The 17,413-nt window shown below is 44.4% G+C and overlaps 1 protein-coding gene across 3 annotated transcripts in view; it reads right to left on the bottom strand.

The window, feature by feature from the left end:
- NPAS3 (neuronal PAS domain protein 3) overlaps nucleotides 1–5,989 on the bottom strand; it is a 595,746-nt gene extending 589,757 nt beyond the window's left edge. For 2 of the 3 annotated variants that reach the window (XM_066551546.1, XM_066551547.1), the window contains exons 1-2: nucleotides 5,925–5,989; nucleotides 5,388–5,816 (exon numbers count right to left, since the gene is read on the bottom strand). In XM_066551546.1, coding sequence (XP_066407643.1) covers nucleotides 5,388–5,545 — 158 coding nt within the window. In that variant the 5' untranslated portion in view covers nucleotides 5,546–5,816; nucleotides 5,925–5,989. Of the gene's footprint in view, nucleotides 1–1,305; nucleotides 1,741–5,387; nucleotides 5,817–5,924 lie in introns of those variants that run through there. The other variant, XM_066551548.1, reaches the window with a different exon arrangement.
- Between the last annotated feature and the right edge of the window lie 11,424 nt (nucleotides 5,990–17,413).

The following is a 17,413-nucleotide window of genomic DNA, read 5'->3' as shown; positions in this document are numbered from 1 at the left end:
GGTGAATATGAGATATATAGGTTTTTTATACCACGCAGTCTGCTTTCTTAGGAAAAATAGTACAGCTACTTAGACAAAATCTGTGGGGTTTGGAAGCTGTACTACAAACGCTGATCATTCTAAAATATGCAAGTATGATATAAAGGCTGAAGTACTTTTGTTTAAATATTTTTCAGACTTATTTGTGCTGTGAAATATACACCGACTAACACATGATCCAGCTACTTTTAAAGGCTATCTAAATGGTAATTTTCATTTTTCCAACTAGCCAGGAACCTTCCTCACCCCTCACACTCAAGTTCACTTGTAACGCTAAAGGGGGCGGGAGGGAAAGAGCCCACCCCAAACCCTCTGGCTGCTCTTCTTCTGGGCATATATCTCGTCGCAGTGTAGCAATGGAGCTTTGAATACTTTTGTAAGAATCACAAAGTAACATCACATGAACTTGTACTCTTGTCTCCTACCAGTCACTTCTAGAAAGATTCACTTTACTAGAACAAATCCGCTACGGGCAATTCGTGTCACCAGCAGAGCACATTAATCACAAGCACTCTCTCCCAACAAAAGTACATGGGGCAGGCGGCGGGCCGGGAACCAAGCGGGGGGGCAGCGCGATCCCCCCCGCCTCCCTCCCCGGACCCCGCGCACCGCCTCCCTGCCCGCCCGCCCGCGCGCGGCTCCGCTCTGCCCACCCCGGGGGCCGCGGGCACCCGCGCCCGGCACGGCGGCGGGGCGGGGGCCGGCCCGGGCAGCCCCGCGGGCGCAGCTGGCGGCGCCCCCCCCGCTCCGGCCTAGCCGCGCTTGAACCGCACCGGCGGGGCCGGCCCCTCCGCCCGGAACGCCGGGCCTGGCGCGGCGCCCCAGGGCCGCCGAGCGGCGGGGGCCGCCGGGGGGGCCTCCCGGCCCCGCGCACACACACACGCACACACAGACACACACACACTCACACACACACACACGCGCGCCCGCTCCACAACGCGCCCCGCCAAGCACCGGCTCCGGCACCGCGGCGGTGCGGCCACCGGAGCGGGGCCGCTGCTGCGCGGCTTGTTCTGAGTGTGTGTGCGTGTGTGTGTGTGCTTGTGTGTGTGCGTGTGTGCGTGCGGCTGGCGGTGCGCACTAGGAGGAACTCAGGGTGCCCGGCTGTGCGAGCAGCGGGTGCCGGCGGCAGGTCCCCCCACCCCGGCATGGCAGCCAGCCCCGGCCCCCGGCGCCGGCGGCTTGGCCCGGCCCGGCGCTGCTGCGGCGGCTGCTGCTGCTGCTGCTGCTGCTGCTGCTGCAGGTTCAATAAAGAGAAAGTGTTACCGTTCTCGCCTGGAAGGATCCTGCTGAAAGCTTGGCTTGGTGGGCGCCATCTTCCTGGGATTTTTTTTTTTTTCTCCTCTCTCCCTTACTTTTCCCCCTCCTGATGTTGGTGTGTGTTGTGTGTCTAGCAGCAGCAGCGGCGGCAGCAATGGCCCCGGTTAGCCAGACAGGCTAAGGAAAAGTACTGAGGCCAAAGCATCGCGGGCTCCCACTCCTCCGCGCCGTCCTGGTGCAGGTTGCTTGCTCGCTTGCTTGCTAGCGCTGCTGCTGCCGCTGCCGCCGTCCATAAGCCGAGGAGCGGAGGGAGCCGGGGCCCCGCCGGCCCCAGAGACATGCCCAGCGCAGGCAGCGGCGGCGGCCGGCGGCGGCGGCGGGAAGAGCTAGCCGCGGCGCAGCCCCGGCGGGCAGCCCGGCCGCTGGCATCGCCCGGCAGGTGCGGCACACGCACACGCACACACACACACACACACTCTCTCTCTCTCTCACACACACGCACGCACACGCACTCTCTCGCACACTCGCACACACACCCCCGCGCCCGCGGGCCGGGCTACGCGGGGTGCCAGGCCATCGGGCTGGCGGGGCGGGGGCGGGGGAGGGAAGGAGGGGTGTCAGGCATCTCCGGGCTTGACCGCTGTGAAAGTATTTCTGGGCATTTTCCAGCTGCTTTCCCAGCTCCGCTCCCGCTCTGCGTGCAGGGGACACAGCCTCTGCTGCCGGCGCAACAACGCCACTCAGTTGCAGTTTCGCACACTTTTCTTCCTCTGGAGTCTGGGCTCCAGCAGCGAAGAGGAGCAGGGGGAGGCAGGGACTGTCTCTTCAACACCGCGGGCGCAGAGGCGCGGCGGGAACACACCGGGCACAGGCAGCGTGTCACCCGTGGGCTTCCACGGTGGAGGACGGGCTCGGGTGGGAGCAGCGGGCCGGGGGATGCGAGGGCCCTGCGACCCTCGGGGCCGTACGCGGGTGTGCCCGGAGCCAGCCCGGACGGGCCGGGCCGGGGGAAACCCGCGCATCCCCCGGACACCTCCGAGAACGCGCCCGCACGTCCTGAGAGTGGGCATCGGGTACCAGCGAGACAAAAAGGGGTAATGCTGGAAATGTGAACTTAAAGTGATAACCCTCTTTGTTGGCAAAGGGTGTAGCACTTCACGCGGTTTTATTGGAGATCATGAAACTAATAATGAAGTAAAGGAGCGGGGAAAAGAAACCGCTACGTTTATCGTTCCTTCCAGGACACCGGGAGGACCTGGTGCTAGCCCTGCTGGCCCTTATAGAAGAAATTACTCGTTCGCTAAAAGCTTTTTATCTCCAAGGTAACTTTGTGGCTGTCTGCTGCTCTCCTGGAAGTACAAATGCCCGGGCCTGATCCTGCTCCCTGGGAAAATCCAACTTCCTTGGGGAAGTTGGGCTTCCTTGGGGAAAGGGGCAAGCCCCGAAGGTCGGCCGCATTTATTCACGAGAAACGTTTCCGCTACTACTCCAAAAGTTTTTTTGGGGGGAGGGGAGAAGGCTGGGGGCCAAGAGCGTGTGTGAGCCGCAGGGCAGAGCCAAGGGGAGGAAGTTAGCGGAACACCTGGAAATTTGGCTGCGGGGCGCCGTGCGCGCACCGGGGGCCGGGGGATTTCTTTCCGCAGGAGGCAACCGGGCCGGCGTCACTCGGCGCGGGGCGGCGGGCACGGGGCACGGCCGGGGGCGCGGCCGCGGTTCGGGGCCACCGCCGCCCACGTGCGCGGCTGCCGGGCCTCGAGAGCCGCGGGACCGGGCCGCGCTCCGCTGCGCTCCGGGCGGGCAGGGCCGCGCTCCGCGCTGCGCTCCGGGCGGGCAGGGCCGCGCTCCGCGCTGCGCTCCGGGCGGGCAGGGCCGCGCTCCGCTGCGCTCCGGGCGGGCAGGGCCGCGCTCCTCTGCGCTCCGGGCGGCGGGAGGCGCCGCGGCGGCAAGGTGGGCACCGGGGCTGCGGGGGGGCTGGCTGGCTACACAAAGTAGCAGATGCCGCTCCCGGCCGGCAGTCCTGTCTGCTCGCCTCCGAAATGGGGGAAAAAAAAAAAAAAAAAAAAAAAAAAAAAAAAAAAAAAGTTAACAGGTGTCTCCTTGGCTGTGGCAATAGAGTAAGGAGGTGTCGTGTCTGCCGTATTTTAAGCGTTCTGAGAAAGCGCGGAGAAAAACCGTCCGACGTAAACCATGCTGTTTCATCCATAATATAAAGTGAAAATTTGGAAGAAGTGCATAAATGTTTCCTCTCGTAGGTTAGTGTGCGAGGCATCCAGAGTGGTCTGGATTCGTGGTAGTAAAAGTACTTGAATATCTATTAAGCACTGTTTGGATTAGAGGTGTTAGTAGTTTGTCAGAGAAGTATTGCTTTTATAACTTCTTCCTGATTACAGACTGATAGAACCAAACTATTAAACGCGAAGTACTAAAAAAATTGTATGCTGCCTTGTCTACCTAATTCTGTTTAACTTAAAGTCTCCAGAGGTCTCTTTCATTTGTCTAAAAGCCAATCTGACATTTCTGACCCTTGACTTCCCCACTTCACAGACTAAACTATTGTGATTGCTGTCTGTACTTCCTCGTTAAAGTGTCCGTCAGTTTCCATTGTAATTTAAATATTTCATAAGTGACAAAAATCATACAGAATCCATAAAAAGAAAGAAACTTTAATCTGTTCTTTATAACTCTCACGTTCGAGATTTTTTAAAATTATTTTTCTTTTTCTTTTTTTTTTTTTTTTTTTTTTGTATATGAAAGATTTGGTGTTTGCTTGAGCAAAACAAGACTCCTCCTTAGTTTCAAATATGTCTTAGCTAAGAACGTCCTTAGGTATCATCAGAGCTTATTTCAGGAGTATCAGCTCCCTATTAACTCTCATTTGATAAAGCCTACAAAAGTTACCATCAAACGTTTTCTATCACAGGCATCAAAACTATGGGAAGCAACACAAAAGTTGCTGAACGACAAGAGTAGGCAATGGTCAGTTATCTAAATCTGGCTCCTAAACTAATTAAGTTTGAAATATTATGCTGAAGCTTCCTATTTTTTTCTCTTTTACATCATAGGGATGTTTAGTTAGGACGTTTAAGATTATACAGCATTTTTTCTCGGTATTTAATTTAATGCAATAGTGGAAAGCAAGATACTCGAGGCAGTGCCCTTTTTAGAGAAATGTAAACGTTTTGTTCCGATTTCAGTAGATCTGTTGTAGTCTACTTTTTTTTTTTTGAGGATTCGGCTACGAGTATAAGCTTATGTTAAAGCTAACTAACAGATTCAAACTTCAGGTTTAGAAACATAAAGAAATGTCAGGTAATTAATTAAGCTTCATGTTAGTATCAGCATATATCGATGAATTGTTAGGGCAAATGGGGAATGTCTTTAAACTTCATTATGACTTACTGCCAACTTTCTACGCTTTGCTTCCTAAAGGCGCTCTCTGTGAATTTCCTGCATTTGCATTAGAATGCATTTAAGATGAAAAAAAAATAACAGTCCTGAGTATACTTAGAGTTTCGGCTATATTTCCCTGTAGTAACAGGTGACATGCTAAAACTGTTAAAACTACAATGTGGAATTGCAAGTGTGCAACCCCAAGTGAAAATTGTACTCATTCTTGGTTGAAAGAAAATTATCAATCAGCATACCATGATCAATTATCCCCCTGGCTGCCACACACTGGGATTTGCACAAGGCATTGACATTGAGAAATTCCTCTTTAGAAAGGATGAGCGGACGGGATCCCAAACTTTGCAGCAGCCAAGCTAAGATGCCGGGGTCTCACTTTTTTTTCTTTCTTTTTTTTTTTTTTTCCTATTGTTGCTTTACAGCTCATCCAGGACAAAACTAGGAGATTGTGTTTACTTCTCAGTGCATTTTAAAAGATGCTGTATTTTTTTAAAGTAAAAAAAAAAAAAAGAAAAATACACCCTCCCCTTCAACCAAGCTCTCCCCCCACCCCGCAACAAACAGAAAGGAGAGATTAAAAAAAAAAAAAAAAAAGGAAAACAAAGAAACACAAAAGCACAAAGAAAAAGCAAGTGAGGGAGCCTCAGGAAGAGCCGCACACCCCTCTCCCACTCGGTGCTCACCGTTGTTGGTAGGAGGTGATGCCCTGGACGTTTTGCGGGTTGCCGTTGGCCGCGGCGCCGGCTCGCCCCATGCCCGGCGCCGCCGGCACCCCCCCGGCCGCCCCGCCGGCCGCCGCCGCCGTCACCTGCACGCTGAAATCCGGGAAGATCCTGATCATCCCCGCGGCTCAGCACCCGGCGAGTGTCGGCGAAGAGGTGCAGCAGCAGCGACTCTCCCTCCGGCGGCTGCAGCAGCAGAGCCAGGCACACTGCAATCCCATTAGTGAGTGGCGGCCACTGTGAGTGAGGACGGGCGCTTTGATGTGAGCGGCTGGGCTGAGATTGAGGAGTTTGGGGGGGCTAGGGGTAAAGGGAAGGGGGGGGGAGAAATTTACCGAATTGCAAACATGCAACGCGTGAAAATTTGGGAAGAGAAGTGGAATATCAGAGCTACCAAAAAAAAAAAAAAAAGGTATGTCGAATACTACTGGAGCTGTAGATATAGGCGAAAAATCCAAGCTGAGGAGGGACGGGGAGGAGAGAGGGGGGCGCAATTACTTTAGCGGTGCAGTGAAAATGATGAGCAGCAAATGTTGCCTTTTTTCCCTCCTCCTTCTCGTTCCTCCACCCCCCACCCTCCACCCAAAATGCAAGTCTTAGAGGATTTCTCTGTCTCAATGAAGTAATAATAAAGGCGGCTGACCACAGTCTGGGCTAGCGCCAACTGTGCGGGGGGGCCGGGGGGGGTTAGAAGGCGGGAGGGAAGGGGAGGAATATCCCTGCTCCCAGAGTCCTGAGGAGAAGAGGAAGAGTGGAGGATTGTTGCAGCACAAGTTCTCGCTCTTGGTAACTTGCTTTTGCTCTCCTAGAGGCACCCCGCAGCCCCCCTCCGTCTCTTTTCTTTCTCTCTATGAAGGGACGGTTTTCACAAGCGAGGAAATGCGCCGCTTTTGTGCAAAGGCAGAGTTTGTTCCTTATTCTAGGGAGCTGACTCTCCTCCCCTCCTAGTGTGCAGCAATGTTATTGCGAGTCAAACTTGTAAGGTGTGTGCTGTCTATGCACGCACTGATCCCTATTGCTGCTTCAACATATCAATTATAGGGCCGAGCGCTGCGCAGAGCCCCCTGGCAGAGCTCGCCCCGGGGCGCGGCACGCACCGCACCGGCAGCGGCGGCGGAGGGGCCCGGGGCCGCAACTCCCTTTGTGCCACCCGGCGCTGCGCGCAGCCCCCGCCTCGCTCGGGCGGGCTTGCCCTCATCCACCTCCGCCAAGTGCTTATCCCTGGACACGGCGCTGCGCGGCTCCAGCAGCCCGCCGGGACCGCGCCCCTGCCCGGTCGGGGCCGCCGCCACCGAGCGCGCCCGGCCGCGCTGCTGCGCGGGGAGGAAGCGCGGAAAGTTGGGCGTTAGCGCGGGTCGGCGGCGGACCCTCCTCGGTTTTGCCCAGGTGGCTGCCTCGCCTCGCTTCGGCCTTGGGGTGGGCAGCCTCGGTGGAGGGGACACGGAGACCCGAGCCCTTCTCGCCATGGTGCTCGGCGAGTGCAGCGCGGGCTGCTCCCTCCTCCCGCAGCTGCAGCGGGAGACGAGGGGCGAGGATCCCGTCCCGCAGAGAGCCCAGCAGCTGTGCCCAGTCAGAGGCAACAGGGGAACGGCAGAAAAACTCCCTCCTGCGGGAGGGTCCCACCAGATCGCCTCACTTCTGGGGGCGCCTCTGAAACCACGGACCTGGAGCCCCAAGCTGATGATTGCTGGAGCTAAAAAGTGTGGTGCTTGTGGAGAGCTGGACTCTGCGCCAGCCCAGTGAGTGGACAGCTAGAGCAGAAAGTAACACGCTGCGTTACTGCACCTTACCCAAACAGCAGCCGTGCTGCTAACTCGTTTCTGAGGAAACCGAGGCTCATACCAAGAGGAGCTGCATGGGACAGAACGCAGGTAGTAGTACTCCAGAATGTGTGTAGTGTTGGAAAGGCTATGGCAGCGTCCTAAAAATGAGCAGAGATCCCAGGCTGTCCCCTCGCTCCAAAGGCATTGCAACCTTCCGTGAATCAAAGCAGTCACCTGGGCCAGTCTCCCCTTTTTCCATGCAACTGTGTGCCTTTTAGAGTCAAAGCCTGGCTTATAATCTAAAAATATCCCCTCATCTTGACTTTTCTTCCCATTGCTGTTTCAAAGCAAATTAAGACACACCAACTTTATGTTAAAACAGAGACTGCATTCAAATCCTTTGTATTAAATAGCATCTGTGTTTGCATTCTGTTTTAATACAAAATGCTTTGGATTGCAGCTAATACCAGGAGATATGAAACTGGTTAGTCCCCACATGTTGCACATAAAAAGAATTCATAATGAGCATCTGTGGGATGTGGAATGGATCCCATGAGTTAGCTGAAGACCTCATAACGTAAGAGCTGAGAAGCCTAAGTGAATTATGACTCTCTTTCCTCGCAAGTAGGATTAATTTTCTATCCCACTTATATTCATTATCTATCCTGTTTATACTATAGGGACATCAATTGTTTGAGTGTTAAATATGAAGACTTTACAGAAACGTGTAGGTTAGATAGCTTGCAGAGAAGAGGGGGGTTGTTATTGCTAGGAAAACTGTTATTCAAACTCCATGTTAAAGACCAATATTAGATAAAGCTGCTCACTTTTTTAAAGGACTGCAAATTCTGTGCCTTTCTCCTATGACATATTTAAAATGTAAGGTTTACAAAGTACTCTCCATCTGCCTGTGGCCCTCCCAGTGATGTCAATAGGAATTTTGCATGCAGATGAAGGCCCCTATATGGCCTTTAGAGAGCAGGTCAATAAATGGCTGGAGAAATAATTAAAGACTTCTGAGCTGCTCCTTTCCTTTTTCTTACATTATAGTACAAGACTGGCATGAATATAGGCTGGGCTACCACTCTAATTGGCTATGGAATAACACTGAAAGGAATTTAAATGTGGGCAGTAGCCATTTTCCAAATGATCACTCCATTACAGTAGTTTTGTCTGTCAATGTATGGCCAGGCAGTAGAGTGGATGTAATCATGCCGAAGTGCCCATCCATTGATTGTCACTCTTTGCTCTACATTGGCAACTCTGAGCAGATTTTCACATTTCAAAGAGACAGCCAGGGTGGAGAGCCTGCCTTTAGCCAAGCTTGCTTCTGCTTAGTCTTGAAAGTCACTGCTTTTCATCCATGCAGGCAGAGCCAGGATCTCTCGATATTTAATAAGATCTTTTATGAGTATTGATTAATATCTTAAGTGTTAATGTAACTAAAAGTTCAGTCTTGATAACTTTGCTTGCACAAGTAGACCCACTAAGTCACTGGAAGTACTGACAAATAGTTTTATATGTTAGAAGACAAGCAGGATTCAAAGGTGGGTTTGTGAATGTCTAGAATACAGAATCATTTTCTTTGCCATAGCTCTTAAAAGACACCAAATAAAAAACATTTTCTCATATTTGAAGAAAACTCCGTTTTGATTGTTTGTATCTTTTGTTCCCCCCAAATTAATCACAATGGTAAAATCCAGTAGGAATTTCTGAGACTTACTTTATACACCAATGAAAATATCCATCATCAAGCATATGCTCTGTGCCATATTAAATAGTGTGGACCCAATTTGCCACATATTTCACCAGTGCGACAACATACCATGATGGATTTAACTTAATTTGCTGCAGCATGCTAGAATAAATGAGATGAGAATAAACCCCAATATTTTTAATTTACTTTATTTCTCATTTTGGTCAAATTATTGACAGCTTCTGGTGTCCAAGTGACATAGTTTTTGTCTCAATACCATATACTATTGCAAGATATGCTGCAAGTTGCTTTAGTATTGATTAAGCAAAGAAATATTTTAATAGAGTACTGCTGTTTCTATGTGCAGTAGACCTTCCTCTCAGGCAAAAACATAGCAAAAATAAAAATTAAAACCACATGGCAATATGTAACGCAATAACATTTAATATTTATGCTTTTCATATACCTCTCTATCACAATTATATATTATATCTTTATTCACATTGTCGGTATACTACTGTTCCTTTCACAGGTGAAAAAATATCTCTTCTCTGGAAATTCATTTCCATTTACTTAAAGTTAAATGGTTTGACTTTGAATTTTCATTATCTGCTGTTGGAAGGAGCCTGTGACAGGTATGAGAGAGAATGCTACAAAGCTTCATTGTATCATCTAATTTTTGCTTCACTTTAGTCAGATATCATTTAGGTGGTGAGTAAAATAGTATACATAGAACAGGATAAGATAGAACAAAACAGAACAGAAATAAAATGAAAATAGGATATATAATGAATTACAGTAGAAAAATGCCTTTATCTTGAAGTGATTTTTTTTTAGTTATACTGATTCCTCACTAGTGAGAAAATTGAACTAATTTTATATAAAAGGAATATGTCATAACAGGATATGGCATTTATCTTCCTGAGATAGGGGTGACCTCATCATTCACAAGTGGTGTAGCTATGAATGAGTAATCAGCCTCCCCACCCATTAAGTGTAGATAAAGTCCACATCTTCTGTCTAAGTATTAAATATTCGATTTATTATTTTACAACTCACCATCTCTACAAGTGTTCACTGACTGAGGCTTCGGTTGCTGCTGCCAGTATACGTTGTCAGTGGGAAGCAGAAGAAGCTCCTCAAAAGGTGCCCTGTATAATAGAGAATGAAAGATGAGAAGGAAAATGAAAATAACAGATGAGAAGAAAACAAGAGAAAATGGACTTGCAGGAAAAAAAAATTATGGGCAGAACAGGGATAAGGAGATTCTTTAACTGACCTATACTTTTGTTGTCTGTAATATTCCAAGAGCTTTATAACATACAAGCAGTGAAAATATTTTTCGTATTAATACCTCACATATATCAGCTACCTCCTATCTCAAGTTATATTGCTCAAGTTATTCCCAGAAGAATTTATATATGTATAATATGAGAGAAATATATAGTTAGGAAAAAATTTCTTTTTACTATTTATCAGCAGTGCACATTAGGGAAGAGCCACAGTTAAAAAAATACAGTTTATTTCTAGAACTATATAAGATAACATAATTTTCTCTTTCAAATGATGTCACGTGCTGCATTTTGTTTTCATTCCTTTGTAAAAGCAACGAGTGCAGTTTAAAGAAAATATTCCAAATTTAATTTTAAATCCAAAAGAAGTGTCTGTTCATCTGTTTTGAAGAAAAAGCTCTAAATAGAACATGAAGTCAGGAAAAAGACCGTTACAACTTATATGAAAGTACTCAAATATTTTCCATCTTCACCATTCTTTGACATGTACTCATGGTTGGAAGAATGGATAAGGGAAATGTCTTTTCTGAAAGGTTTTGCTAGGACTGAAGGGCAAGTTTAAGGTAGCCCCTTCCCCCCACCCCCCCTCCCCGTATTTACAAAAAAAAAAAAAAAAAAAGCGGGCAGAGAGTAAGACAGAAGGAAAGTGCCTGGGGAACATAGCATCACTATCGAAATCATAAAAGATGTATAAGGACATCAGTGGAAGAACTAGAAACACTATTAGAAGAATGCCCTACAGGGCTATCCCAATTCTCAGGGATTAGTACCCCGCGCTGCCGGTGGGAGGATGCAGGGAAGCTCTGAGGCTAATCCTGGGATCTCATTCATTGGCGCTGGCAGCTGAGAGCCCTGTGAGCGCGGCCGGCCGCAGTGGGGAAAGGCTGGCACATTGCTCACACACCCTGGGCTGTGCACAGACCACCAAAGCTGCCTCAGGAAGGAGTTTCATGTCTTCCCTACCATCAGGTTGTTCTTTTTTTTATTTTACTCTCTGTGGGAAAGCAAAGGAGCACCTCTGGCCCACCTTGTAATGACAAAGGACAGGTCACCTTCCAAGGCTGGAGCATCAGTCTTAAAGTCAACTTCTCATGTGTTGCATACTTAGCTCTGGCCCTAAATTTTAGTGAGTGAGTTATTCCTTAGCACCAGAGGTTTTCTGCAGTGTTGATCACCCACAAATTTTCTAGCATCTCAAGCAGATTGAGAAGCAGCCAGCTCATTTTTTCAGACTCTACCTGCTTCTCCAGATCTGTGATGTGTCTCCAGGCAGTTTTAGCACCTATGTTTTCATTTCCCATCTCTTCAAGATCAGTCTTATGCTTTCAAAGTAATCTGCTACTTCACTGACATCAAATTAGGACTATGGAGACCACAACTAAATTTTGCTGTTTTCACGTCCTCAAAATCCCCATTCATGCCACACAGCCTTCTAAGAAGCCTTACTGGAAAAAGAAATCAAGCAGGTGTTTTTTATCTCCGGGGCTTCTAAGAAATGCCATCATATTATCCTGTGTTCTCACCACATTCAGATTTTTGGTGCTGCTCATCCATAAAATAAGTGAAACTTAAAAAACCACAGAGCTAGTCAACACACTTTTTTTCTTTTACCTATGTGTTTACATTTATTTGTAGCCTCTGCCAGCACTCCTAAACAAAATAATTTGCAGAAGCATCCATTAGTGTGTCCTGGAAAGTCAGGATCAAAAGACAGCTCAAGGTTTTTGACTGCACTTAGAGGAGGATTCTTACTCCTTCCCTTACTAAGTGGTCAGTCTCTTCTTATTCAGAAGGAATGGAACCAATCATGCTCTCTTTCTCCTAATTATTTTCTGATTAACAAATGCAAGTTGATGATACATACAGCAGGAAAAGCATTGAGCTTTCACTCAGAGTTCTTTCAGACAAGCCCAGCACAGTCCAACGTAACCTCTCCTCTTTTTGGTGGCTGTTAGTGCTCTGCTGAGTCACGCAGCAATGAACATTGAGCAAAATATTCCCATGCCTGTGTCTTATCTCCTACTGTCCAAATTGCATCCAGTGCAGTTTAAAGCTGTGCTAGTTCCTCAAAGACATGCTTCTCCATAGCTGGTGCGGTGGGGCTTTTTCTGTTTCATTAGAGCATTATTTTTCCACTTATTGAAGGCAGTGCATCGTGTTCCTGTGTAGCAGTCCCAGGTGGGCAGCCACATGCATCTGTGGCTCTGCTAACAGTTTCTGAAACTTCAAGCATACATAAGAATCAAAAATAAATACTTTGATCTTTGGTCTTTGTGTTTCTCTAAAAATAATTAAAACTTGTAAGGATGTATATATGTGTCAGAAACTTGAACGCAGGCTAGCCTGTTTGAAAATGTGTCACTGTGCAGGCATAGGAATCTCTAACGGAGTCCCGTTCTTATGTAGAACTATTTATTATTCTGCAGTTTCAGTTCATCCTATGAAGATGATTGTCCTAATTTTTTCATTCCTTTTTACTTTAATTCAAGCATCAAGCATACTCACAGGTGGTCTTCAAAATTTAAGCATATATCTAATTTTACTCTTTCAATTTCAAATGTCTCTTGGGTAAAAACCAACAAAACCTTCCCAGTATTTTTATATGATCTATCACAAACCTTAAAGAGGAAGCTTTATTCCCTTCAAAGATAGACCTCCATCCACATTACTTGCATTTCTGTTGTTGCTATCCATACTATAATAACTATTGTAAATAACAACCAATGTTACATGCAGCACCTGAGAAGGGTCCTTATATTTCACACTTCAAAATTCTTTTCTTGGGGACCTAATTTTGACAAAACTGGAAAATAATTGGTTAGAAGACATCTTAGTCCACTGCTGGACCTTTATTTTAATTATCTTTTTCAAAGGTAGGGTAGCTTGCCAACTGGCCATAAATTGTACCAAATTTGGTATATGTTGAGTTAGTTTCTTTTTTTTCTTCTTTGGCTGTAAGTATTCTCACCACCTCAAAGTGTATTTTCTTTATCAGAAAGTAGTCTAGACTGTAGTTTGTATCTAAATAAAGTTGAATAGTCCATTTGTTTAAAATTACTCAGGAAGGCTACCTAACATTCTTGACTGCTCACTCCCAGTGTATCATATTATCTCATTTTTATATTAATGAGTGGATAACATAGAAAACATCATTGTGACTTTTGAGACTCAAACAAGATTAGGTATTTGCAACATATTGGATGGAGAACTTCTGGACACTCTGAAGGAAACAGATAATGTAATTTTCTCATTGTCAATACATGTTTTAGGTATTACAGAATTAAGCCACTATTCTCTTCATTACACAACTGAGGCAACATATATTTGGCCATAAAATATCTATATATAGTTGTCAATTGGAAAAAAATTAAAGTTTCTCTTAGTTGAAAATTCATTAAAGAGGCTTTATTGTACCTTTTTTATTTTTGACCCAATGGGGGAAAAATTCATTTTACTAGTACCTCAATAGGACAGGTTAGTAAAAATTATTACTTGTTGATGGTATGGCCTATTTCTTCTCCATACATATGACAGAAGGAAAAGCAACAGGAACTCCTCCAGCAAACTATCTTTTTTTTTTTTAAATGTGTTCCTCATTTCAGGAAAAAACCTCCTACAGATTTTCAAGAGTATTTAATTTAATACAGGTTTGGCCTTTTTTGTACAGAACAAGAAGAAATATTGGAGTGTCCATACAAATAGGTATTATAACAACAACAGCAACATCTGCACGATGTCAGAGTTTATTTATAATTGCAAGATGTTATGATCACTATTTATTTCTTCCCTTAACTGACCTAAATCAATATTTTTTCCTAAAGTAATTATACCATATGGAGATAAAAGCTATCATACAGGGAGAAGTAAAATTTGAAAATTTTGATAATATAGAAGTAATTCTAAGATTCAAATGCAATCACTAATTCATTAGAAGTTACAATTTGTGTTGAATAATGTTACTAACAATCCATGCTATTTTCTGTGCTGTCAATTCAGTAACAATTTGTCTGTATGCCAACTAAGCACAGTGGCTAGTTTTATCTAGAATATATTCTAATCTGTTACTCGTTCCTAGGCAGAACTTTTGATTCTAATCAGTTTCAGTCAACTGTTTTCAGTTTATAATTAAATACAGAGGGTGAAAATGTGCATAATAAAGAATATATTATGTGCAAAAAAGTCTTGAATTAATAAAATTATTAAAGCTGATATATCAAACACCTGAAGAAGAAGAAAAAAAAGGTTAAGATGTTTCTTGAACTCATTGTACACCTTACACTTTTGATGGTATGCATTAATAATACTTCAAAGTTTGCATATCCAAAGATGAGAAGAATGCTTCCATTTAAATAGCAACAGTATTCTTAACTTTCAGAATATTCTTATGAATCCTTGCTACTTCCACTAACACTGCTCTTTTACCTTTGCTTTTTAGTGAAGAAGAGTCTGTGACTGGGAATAATGCAAAATAATTTTACTTTTGAGGGACTCTAAACTCTTCAAACCATTGTTATAACAGATGATGCTTGACATTGCCAATCATTCTATCTTCCTTTTACTTGTAAGTCCTGATATGTAGGAACTTTTATTGTTGATTATATCATACACACATTATTCCATAATTTAAAAAATAGCATCATTTTGCAAGCAGACACCTAGTGATTTATTATTAGGTCCAGTTATGATGCTGCAAGGAGATAAATTAACACTAACCTTTCAAAGGGATTCCAGGGTTGAATCCTCACTGTAATATATAGGCACTAGAATTTGACTCTCCTGTTATCTTGGAATGTTAGGCCACTGGTTTTCATGCACAAGCATTCAGAAGTCTAGTCAATCCAGAATGGAGACCAATATACAGTCCTTGTTTGGAGAGTCAAACTGGGGATTTCCTGAGGCTTCATGCTGTGAGAAGAGAGCAGGGGAGGCAAAGATGGGTCAATGCCTTTTCCCACCACTAAGTACTGAAGTTAATGTGCATTTGAATCTCTGTTTCCTTGTTCAGAGTTACTGTAGATGTTCTCTTGTGGAGAAATTGCTCAATCTAAAGATGACTGTAGTTACACAGTCATTCAAGTGAATTAATGTAGGGAAACAAGGAGGACTCACTCCATCACTAATGGACACAAACCTTATGCAGTGGCTGGCTGATGGCTGGCTGCTCTGGTGTCCCAGCCTGGATACCAGCAACAGTGTCTGCCTTGGATAGCAGCAGTGGGTGCCTTCCTAACAGCTAATTAATTATTTCTGCAGAGTGACAGTATGATGCTGATTAAAAATATATATTAATATATATGGTATATTATACCTATAAATATATCTTGCCTGATTTATTTGGTCTGAGCTCATCTATAAATTGTCTGGCTTCTGAAGGAAAATGGCAAAATTGTCTTGCATTTAGAGGGATAGATTTCAAGTTAAATCAGAGGTTAGAACAAAAAATCCAAATTAATAACAAACTCCCAAGAGCTCAAACAAAGCAAATTTTAATACATGAATATGAGAAGACGTGTATGTCTTGAGCAGAAAACAAACCTAAGATATGGATGGATGGGAAAAAAAGGTCGGGTGATACTTTCCCTCTGAAAAAACAAGAATAAGAAGAGCATTCTAGTACAGCATAGTGGTTAGATTCTCAATAAGCCAGTCATGAATTTGAGTAATGGAGATGCAGTCTGTTTCCAGCAAGGAAGCAAAAGCAAACATACTCCCCATCTCTCAATTATCTCCATTTTCAGTTTAATTTCAAGGAAGAAATTAAAGAAATCCTGCCTTTTCCTAAAAATTAAATGGAACAAAAAAAAACCCCAACCAACCATCCATCCAAAAAAAACCAAAACAAACAAAAAAAAACAAAAAAAAAAAAAACCAAACAAAAATGCTAAATGCTAAACAAAACAAAGAATTCCACACAAAACTAAGCATCATCAACAAAAAAAACCAAAACAGCATTCTCGAAATACATACTTATATGACATTGCACCTTCCATATGGCTTTCATGAAATTTAAGGAGGAGTGCTAATCCATTTGGTTTTAATATGTCATTCTGGGTTTTTTCATTTTTCCCTACAACCCCCCCAAAAAATTTTATAGGAGATTACTAGAAAAAACTCTGGAAGATGGTTCTTTCTTTCCTATGAGGTAATATTCAGTACTGCTTATCAGTAAGTCAACTACCATCACAAGAAACAAGTTTTCACTGAAGTATATTGATGTTTGCTTTAGTCTGCATAAGGTGTTTGAACATTCAGTCCTGAAAGTATGATGATGGGACGAATGGCCTGATGCTGTTAAAAATGACTATAAGTGAATCAAGAGTAATTTTTAACAGTGTTTCATTGGAATCAATGGGCCAATATTATCAGAAGTGAGTCTCATTGGAGTTGTGGAGATTAATTTTTTTATGTGAAGTCACTGAAGTCAAAGGTAACAGGCTACAGAAAGTTAACCCCACCCAGTGCAATTACATTCCATGCAGCCTCATCTTGTGGCAAACAAACCAGTTTATTAAGTACAAGACTGGTGTATCACTTTCACACGATGTATTAAAAAACCCAGCAGGGTAGTGTTGCAGAGGATGGTGAGGTAACTAGTGCAGCTAGGCTTTTAGTATAATTGCACAATACCACTTAACAGCACACATCACATACTGCTACAGCATGCTTTCAAGAGAAAAATGTTAGGCAAGATATCGCATCTCCTATACTCTTTGCACAGTGCCTCAAGCTCTTGCTTTTGCTAGATAGTCATGAGAATCAGGCTAAAGGACTCTGACGTCTCATCCAGAGAGTGGCAATTGTAAAAATACGCATTCACTGCCCCTCTCTTTGAAAACTAAAGAAAAGAGAGCAAAACTACCTTCTACTGTTGTGAAGATTTAGAGGGTTTGCATCATTTGATTAATGGAGAATAAAATTAGCTATTTACCAGCAAAAGCAATCTTCAAAATTTTTTAAACTTAAACATAATCACAATTAACTTCCAAAATGTTCAGAGGAGCTTATGTAAAACCAGCAGATGCGCAACTAGATCCTGTTATGTTTTGTATTAATCCAAAATGAGAGGCATCCTTTGCTTTGCCATTCCATGGATTCTGTCTTTCCACAAACACCACTGTATAATCAAGGTAAGTATAGAGTTCAAAGTGATTACATGTTGTATAATTGATGTGCAGTTTTAGGTTTTGGGGTTTTTTTCCTCCACAAATCTAAAATATTCTCTATGCTCTAGATCTA

This window comes from Molothrus aeneus, chromosome 6 (assembly GCF_037042795.1).
Source record: "Molothrus aeneus isolate 106 chromosome 6, BPBGC_Maene_1.0, whole genome shotgun sequence".
NCBI classification, from domain to species: Eukaryota; Metazoa; Chordata; class Aves; order Passeriformes; family Icteridae; genus Molothrus; species Molothrus aeneus.
This window is presented reverse-complemented; position numbering and strand designations above follow the sequence as displayed.